Here is a 9284-nt window from a genome sequence, read left to right on the forward strand (position 1 = left end):
ATATATATATATATATATATATATATATATATATATATATATATATATATATATATATATATATATATATATATATGTGATTGTGATCGGAAGAATCACAGTGGAGAAGATAGGATAACAAGATAAAGAGAAGGATTAGACGTTCATGTATACGAGTAGGATGTTGCACCAGTTTCTCAAAGTCATGGGGACAACAAAGTTGAAGACTAGTTTACCAGGAATGGAACTCCGAAGCTGGTGTAGGAGTCGCCATATCTAATTTTGAGTTTTGAGTGAGGGTATGTGTATAGTCAGGTGCATGTAATTTCGTGTAAAGGAAGAGAGTTTAAGATAATCTTATGAGGTCAAGTTGTGACTGCCCTAATGTACTGTGAGACACAAAGGGAAATGTTCAGTGAGGTCACACTGGTTTTAATAATTAGTTCATGGGACTTCCTGATCCAGTGCACTGGACTTCACTGGGAGTAGCTGTCGTTTCGGTAGGTGTCTTCTAATTAATGAAGTGATAAATTGTATGCTTGGGAATCTGAGAGGAAAGTTAGCGACAAAATGGCTGAAAAAAAGGTGAAACAATCAACATTAAAGCCAAGAACATACTGGAGACGCGCATTGAACCAGCGAAACGAGAGAAACCACAGGATGATGAACTGACAGACAGCCTTGAGTCATCGCAATAACGTCACTATATATAAAACCACAGGAAATACGAGTGAACACCTGATGTGGAAAGAAGAACCTTCTCATGTGATCCTCAGGAAATCATAAAACTGTGGAAGAAATCAACGGCGTATTTTTTTCATGACCCGTCTGTTGTGAGGCTCAATTCCTTCCACCCATTTTATCTATTTTGCAATATTTCAACTGTTAAGTATGTTTGTGGTGAAAAGGGGTTTCGAGTGTGTGTAGCTCATCATGGCACTTTTGAAAGACACATCATGATCAAAGACACATCATGATTGTCACGCAATGGACAACATCAGGCATTTGAAGGTCAACTCTCAAAATTTTTCTCACAGTTAACAGTAAAAGTAGGTGGATATTTTTTTTTCCATAATTCTTTTACTTTACCATCATACGTGTTCTCACTTTCTGCTGAATAATCAGCTTTATCACACAGCCTCTTAAGGACTGAGGATTTTCCTTCTATTTTTTATTCTTTGTGTTCTCTTCCCTCTCTATTGAGGAGTGGTAACGCCCAAGGCCAACAAAATTAAGGGAAAAAAAAAAGGTCCCTAGAGATGCCGGTCCCTAAAAAGAGTTAAAAAAAGTTAGTTATAAATTAAAGGAATGGAAGAATACCTTGAAACCTGCTGGTATGAGTCACTAACTCTCTCTCTCTCTCTCTCTCTCTCTCTCTCTCTCTCTCTCTCTCTCTCTCTCTCTCTCTCTCTCTCTCTCTCTCTCTCTCTCTCTCAGGTGGCGGTGATTGTCGCCTCAACGGAGGAAGGTGTCTCCAACCCGACTGTCCCCCCAGCAACCGAGGAAATGGTGGACCTGGGTGAACCTCCAACTCCTGCAGACGAAGCTGATGGCACACTACTGATCCCTGAAGACTCCTACGACGTCATTGACGGTGAGCAACGACACACAAAAATATACAAATGTTGGAAATAAAAACAGAAAACCGATCACAGTGGGGAGCAAAGAGAGTTGCGTCTCGTCATCAGTGAGGGAGAATGGCCTAAGAAGACTGATATTGTATTGCGTCGGTGGTGTGGACACAAGTCACAGCGTGGGAGTCATTGTGTGCCGACATGACGCTTGCTTTCCTGTGTGCTCCTCTTTGTCCTCCCGCGCGTTAAGTCAAGGAACGTTAAGACATAAATCTGGCGTTACCAAGACACTGCAAATCCTCCCGGCCCTCGAGAATGCTATTAATAATGGCGTGAGAGAATGCTTGGATTAACAACAGAAGCCCTAGGCACGGCACATTGTCACCAAATGCAGGTTACCCGGCACGGCAGACAGGCAGGGCAGGCATGAGGCAAAAAATACAATAGGTGAAGATGATAATAAGTGGAGGAAATAGAACTTCAATAGAGAAGGAAGACAAAGAGGATAATTACTACAAGTATGTGGTGCGCGGGAAAGGAGGAATTGAACGAGATATTGGCAACTTAAGAATATAAGAAAATACGGCAAGATGCAAGAAATCGTCAGCCCTACACGTGACAATCTACACGAAACACCTTCTAGTTATTTTCCTTACACATAAGCCTTTCTAATCTTAATTTTCCCTAATGACTGAACATTAACAACTTGATTATTGGGTTTATTCCACTCACTTATCACTCTTTGAAAACCAACTCTTTCCTATTAGTTCTTCAGATTCAGTTATCAAACGAAAATCAACTATTTCCTATACTGTCCTGATCACTGTTAATGAGGAGTTTGCCTTTGTCAGCCTTGTTATATTCCTCTGTAACATTAAAAGTCCTCTGTCACATCCCAAAGAAAAAAGGAGAGTGAAAAAAAATACAGTAATGCGATGGACAAAATAGAGAAACAAAGATGACGAAAGTTTAAGGAAGAAAAGCAGAGTAAGACAAAAAAGCAGGAAGCGCGGGGAAAAAAAAACACGGAGCTAAAAAGAAACTGAACGCAAAATAAAGGGAAAGCAAGAGTGACAGAGAGATGATCTTTTTTTCATTCATGGAATCTAACGCCTGTGAGGGAAAGAAGGATGAAAACAAAACGCTTAAAAAACACGAAATTACTTATCACAGAGAGGAGAAAGAGTGAGAAGGAGAAAACAATATGTGCAAGAGAAAGGAAAACCTGCAGTGTGTGAAAATAACCAGGGTACAAATTATCACTTGGGAAAACAAAAGTTAAAGATACCGAAAATACACATAAGACTCCTGTGAGTTTAAAGTCAGGCAAACCCAAGAGCAACTTTCCTACCTGCCGTTGCTAATTAGTCACCGTCACCTGTGCAGTTCCACTACGTTTATATTCAATAATTCCTTCACCATCAGAACAAACTATAAACAGTGGATTGGTGTTGAGTTCAGGGTATTCTGTCATCAAAAAGAAGCGATATAAAAAGTAAAGTGAGCAACTCATTTTCTATTTCATTTGATGGTGAATGCTCTCTCTCTCTCTCTCTCTCTCTCTCTCTCTCTCTCTCTCTCTCTCTCTCTCTCTCTCTCTCTCTCTCTCTCTCTCTCTGTGTGTGTGTGTGTGTGTGTGTGTGTGTGTGTATGTATGTAAAAAGTAAAAATCAAACAATAAATTAATAGGGATGAAATGTAAAATATCATAGTGCACACCAACACAAAAATCTGTGCGGCCTCACGATAGAGGAATCGAACAAGTCGAGAAAAAATAAATGTACAAACGCACCATCAGGTTTATGTTGCCTAGAAAAATGTAAATCGAAAAAGTGTTACAAAAACACAGATGCTAAAAAAAAAAAAGTTAATAATAGAATAAATGAATTAAACTAAAAATAAGAAAAATGACGTCTATTACTTGGAACATTCCAGCAGAAATATTGACAACAAAAATATTTACCACGAAGGGAGAGACAAACAGCAACAAAGACGAACGCACAAAAAAAAAAAAGCTAAGAAAAACTACACGTGAAGGATTACACAAGAGCTAATGCTTTATCAAACATTCTTGTAAAAATAATAACAACAAGGAGCAAATACTGCGAAGGGAAATAATTATACAGCACCAGCAAGGACAAGCGTGCCGTGACAAACTTTAATCTATATCAGTAATTAGAAGAGAATTTTACCAGAACTAACACATTATATACGTGTGTTTTCGACTTACACAAGCTATCACTGACATTTTTATTTCGTTCACCATTAACTTCTGCTGACTGGCTTATGAATCTCAACCGTAAAGCTGTATTTATCTTACCGGTAAGTACATTCTTCGCTTACTTTCTAGGCAAGGCATAAATACTCCCAGGTGAGGTAATATGTGAAAGGCTACTATCACATCGAAAGGCTGCTAACATAAACAGTCACACACATACACACACACAACACCAGATAAATCTCAACCATGTTGCTGTATTAATCTTATCACTACGTATATTATTTTGCTTGCTTCGACCCGCAATACATAACACACAAAGCACACATACACACAAAAAAAAATCCTATGAATCTTAACGTGAAGCTGTATTTGTCTTATCAATTGGTATATTTGGTGCTTACTTAATAGGTAAGACATAATTACTCCCTGATAAGGTAGGTCTCACACACACACACACACACACACACACACACACACACACACACACACACACACACACACACACACACACACACACTCCTCCCACACACAATACTCTATGAACCTCAACCGTGAAGCTGTATTTATCTTATCAGTACGTATATTACTCGTATTTGCTTACTTTGACTCGCAAGACGTAGGTGAGGTAACAATCACACACACACACACACACACACACACACACACACACACTGCCCTCCTGGATCAAGACTCACGAGCGCATGTTGGCACTGCTGGCACTGCTCGAGAGAGGAAGGATGATGCAGAGGCCAGTTTTCTCCTCCGTGGCAGAGTGAGTGCCTCGGGAAATTGGTTGTCGGCAGCAGAGACGACTACTGCTTCACCCTTCATCCTCCGCGAGCGTGAAAATATACACACCCCGTCCAAATAAAAAGAAATGCATATAAAAAACGAGAGTGTTGCCGTACACACTCTACAGTTAAGAGAAAACGGCCCATGCACTTCCTAAGGTACACGCCCGCTTGCAAACACACACACACACACACACACACACACACACACACACACACACACACACACAGATGAGTAATTATTGTATTTACTATAATTATACTTAGCAATATCTCTTTGTGGAAACAGTGAGAAAAAAAAAAAAGACTAAGAATAACTTGAAAAAACAATGGTTTTTCTTCTTCTTTTGTGATATCAGTACTAGGAATGTCATCAGAGTATTTGTCGATAACGGAAAAGTGTGTGTGTGTGTGTGTGTGTGTGTGTGTGTGTGTGTGTGTGTGTGTGTGTGTGTGTGTGTGTGTGTGTGTGTGTTCACGGTCGCCTGCTGGTCACCAGCCAGCCTTCCCAATTACGGAGCGAGCTCAGAGCTCATAGACCGATTTTCGGGTAGGACTGAGACCAAACCAAACTCCACACACCTGGAAAGCGAGGCCTAAACCCCTCGAATTGCATCCCGTATCTACTAGCTGCTAGGTGAACAGGTGTGTGTGTGTGTGTGTGTGTGTGTGTGTGTGTGTGTGTGTATTCACCTAGTTGTATTCACCTAGTTGTAATTTTACAGGACCTGGGTATCATACTCGTGTGGCCCCGTCTCCATATCTACACACATCCAACTTTCCTTTAAAACTATGCACACTCCTCGCTGACACCATCTTCTCACTCAAACTATTCCACACCTCCACACATCTTTGTGGGAAACTATATTTTTTCACATCCTTCAAGTATATTCCCTTGGCTATCTTTTTACTATGCGATCTCGTAGTTCTATTTAAGTTTTCCTCTCTCAACATCATTTGCTCATTATCCACTTCATCCAGTCCGTTCAACAGTTTATAAACCTGTATTAAATCTCCTCTTTCTCTTCTTTGTTCCAAGGTAAGCAAATTCATTTCTTTTAATCTCTCCTCATAGGTCATTTCTGCCAATTCCGGAACCATTTTGTTGCCATTCTCTGCAATCTCTCCAACTTCCTTATATGCTTCTTTTTATAAGGGGACCAAACCACTCCAGCATATTCCAATCTTGGTCTAATTACCATACTAATTAATTTCTTCATCATATCTTTATCCATATAATGGAAGGCTAATCCAATATTTTTATCAAATTATACGTTTCTCCAAACATCTTATCAATATGAGCCTCAAACTGCCCATGGTCTTGTATTATCACTCCCAAATCCTTTTCCTTTTCCACCTTTTTCAACACTACTTCTTCACCCATCTTATATGACCCTCTTGGCCGTCTTCCACTCTTCCCCATCTCCATCACATGACTTTTGCTCAGATTAAATTCCATTTGCCACCTCTTGCTCCACTCCCAAATCTTATCCAGATCTGCCTGTAAAATTTCACAATCTTCTTCACTCTTCACACACCTACACAACTTCGCATCATCCGCAAACAAATTAATATAACTGTTTACTCCTCTGGCATGTCATTAATATATACAAGGAAAAGTATTGGTGCCAGCACTGAGCCTTGTGGGACTCCACTCTCCACCACCAACCAGTCCGACTTTGCATCCCTTATTACCGTTCTCATCTCCTCCATCTCAAGTAGTTTTCCATCCACTTTAACACTTTTCCTTTCAGTCCTCCATAAATCTCTAATTTCCATAACAGTCTCATGTGAGGTACCTTGTCAAAAGCTTTCTTTAAATCCAAATATACACAGTCCATCCATCCCTCTCTCTTGTATTTTGTCAACCACTCTTGAATAAAAGCTCAGTAGATTTGTTACACATGACCTCCCTTTCCTAAAGCCAAATTGATGATCCGATAATAACTTATGATCCTCCAGGAACCGTATCCAATATTTCTTTATCACCCTCTCACAAATCTTACCGACCACACTTGTTAGAGACACAGGTCTATAGTTAAGAGGCTCTTCCTTACTGCCTCCCTTATAAATGGGCACCACTTCAGCTCTTTTCCACTCTACTGGTACTTCCCTGTTTCTAATGAGCACCTTATAATATCATATAATGGATCAATCAATTCTTCTCTACACTCCTTCAATAATTTTCCTGAAACTTCATCTGGTCCCATCGCTTTATCATCTTTAAGTTCCTCCAACATTTTATATAACTCCTTTTTAGGTATCTTAATGTCATCCATGTGCACATTTCCTTGTACATTCTGAGGCTTTACAAACATTGTTTCTTTAGTAAATACTTGCTGAAACCTATTATTTAGCAATTCCGCTATATTCTTAGGGTCATCTACTATCCAATGGACTCTCTCTTTTTAAGTTTACCATTTATGAACCTGTAAAACAATTTTGGATGTTCCTTACTCTTGTCTACAATATCTTTTTCAAATTTTCTTTCTTCCTCCCTCCTTACCCTCACATACTCATTTCTCGCCACTCTATAATTCTCCTTATTTAGTATATTCCTGCTCTTTTTCCATCTTTTCCAAGCCACATCTCTCTTTTCCTTAGCCTTAACACAAGTTGCATTAAACCAATCCTTTCTTCCTTCCTCTCTCGGTTTATACTTTGGTACAAATTTCATAACTCCTTCTTTATAATATTTCATAAAATCTCATATTTTTTTTGCACTTCTCTGATTTGTAACATCTCCTCCCAATCTAATTTTCTGAAATAATTTTTCAAACTTTCTGTGTCCATCTTTCTATAATTCAATCTACCACTCCTGTATGTCTCGTCTCTCCTTCGCTGTGTTGTTGCTATCTGCATTTCCATAACCACATGATCACTCTTTCCCAAAGGACATTTGTATTGTATATCTCCACATAGGTACACTTCTCTTGTTAACACCAAATCCAGTCTAGCCGGTTCATCATCTCCTCTATATCTAGTATTTTCCTTCACCCTCTGTTCCATCATATTTTCCATCATTAGATTAAGAAATCTCTCTCCCCATGCTTCCTCTCCAACACCACTTACTAGATTTTCCCAATCCACCTCCTTACAATTAAAATCTCCTACTAGTATCACCTTTCTTTTTTCAGTTAATACACTTTCCAAACTCTGTAAAGTATCCTTGATCATATTGTCGTATTCCCTTAATGTCAAAGAAGCTACGTGTGTGTGGTGGGATGCGTTGGCGGCTGCTATGGCTGGCCTTTGTGTGGTTCCCGCTCTGTCGTTTGGAGTGTGGAGGTTCTCACACCTCCGATCACTCTTATGTACACGCCACCAGGCTACGTTCACTCTGCACACTCGTTCACTCGCTCTGGTTGCCCCTCAATACCAATAACGATTTTCACTCAAGCACATTGCTTAGCGTGTGGAGTGTTAGTTAGATGCCACTCTGAGCAGGAGGCACGTCCGCTCTCCATGGAGCGCGTGTGTGTGTGTGTCTGGGTGTGGGTGCGGGTGTGCATGGGTCAGTATAGCCCACTGCCACAATTGTTGTCACCACCACCTCCGTGTGAGAACAGGTGGTTGAATGGGTGTGTCTCTGTATGTGTGTAATACCTAACAAGAACAATTACAACGAATAACAAATTCCGTTACGTCGAGCGGGAGAGACAAATAATAAATAACGGATAAATGTTAACACGTGACAAGCACATGACGATTATCACAACACTATATAATATTCGTATTTGATAATCTCCGTTTAAAAATTATGACACAACGAATTCGTTATAGTTGTATATGGTGCAAACCAACACAAAGTGATGGATATTTCAAACCATTTTCTTTATTTTCTATTAGCATGAATTGCTGGTGTCTTTCCTTTGTTCTTACAATAGCCCTTTCACATCCTTCTCATACACTAATTTCACCTTCTGTTTGCTCTGTGTCCTGATTTTCCATGATGCAAGTGTCCATCCCCGAGTTTCCACACATTTGCCCTCCTTTAATGTAACATTCACCCAGCGAGTCACCCTTACACCTCCTGCTCCATGTCTTCATTTCTTACATTCTCATTCTTCCGTCTATACCCCACATCACCACCTGTCTTCATTTAATCTTCTTACACACACTATTTCTTCCACACGTCTCTTACTTTTCACACTCGAGTGGTGTCTGAATAAAGTTTTCTAGGTCATATGAAGATACGTGTGCCACTCCGATACATTTGCATCAAATTAGGTCATTGGGTTAGAATAGAACAGGTAGTTCATTATAATATGTAAACATGTGTTAACATTTTTTAAACATAACGTAATACAACACAGCTAATAACAATTTTAGTATAAAGGAATATTATCTACCAGAGGGTAGTTTATATAATAACACGTGTTTGCTTATCCTAACGTAACTTGAGATAACAACCAACGACATACACAACATGGCATGAAATAACATAGCATAACATAACCCATCCTAAATATAGCACAGATATCTACTCCACACATTCCTTTCCTACGACCCTCATCCTCTCCGTCACGTCCGTCATACCTTCACACCAAAAGCTGACTCGTAACACTTCTCTGCCTCTCCAGTGAGCGCTAACAACATCAGTGAGAGCGGTGGCTGGGTGCACTACAATGAGTCGTGGACCGACACAGAGAAGAGGCGGTGGCTGCAGCTTCTGTTTCTGCATCAGGAAACCGAGTGTCGAAAGCTACAGCTACAGGA

The 9284-nt window shown here is 39.8% G+C and overlaps 1 protein-coding gene across 1 annotated transcript in view; it reads left to right on the plus strand.

Annotated features, from left to right (window-relative positions):
* The first annotated feature begins 1485 nt into the window (after positions 1–1485).
* LOC123520081 (parathyroid hormone/parathyroid hormone-related peptide receptor-like) overlaps positions 1486–9284 on the plus strand; it is a 62732-nt gene continuing 54933 nt past the window's right edge. Inside the window, exons 1-2 of the mRNA XM_045281969.1 lie at positions 1486–1573; positions 9149–9284. The exon at positions 9149–9284 is cut by the window's right edge and continues 32 nt beyond it. Coding sequence (XP_045137904.1) covers positions 1486–1573; positions 9149–9284 — 224 coding nt within the window. The remainder of the gene's footprint in view (positions 1574–9148) is intronic.

Source organism: Portunus trituberculatus, chromosome 46 (assembly GCF_017591435.1).
Source record: "Portunus trituberculatus isolate SZX2019 chromosome 46, ASM1759143v1, whole genome shotgun sequence".
Classification (NCBI taxonomy): Eukaryota; Metazoa; Arthropoda; class Malacostraca; order Decapoda; family Portunidae; genus Portunus; species Portunus trituberculatus.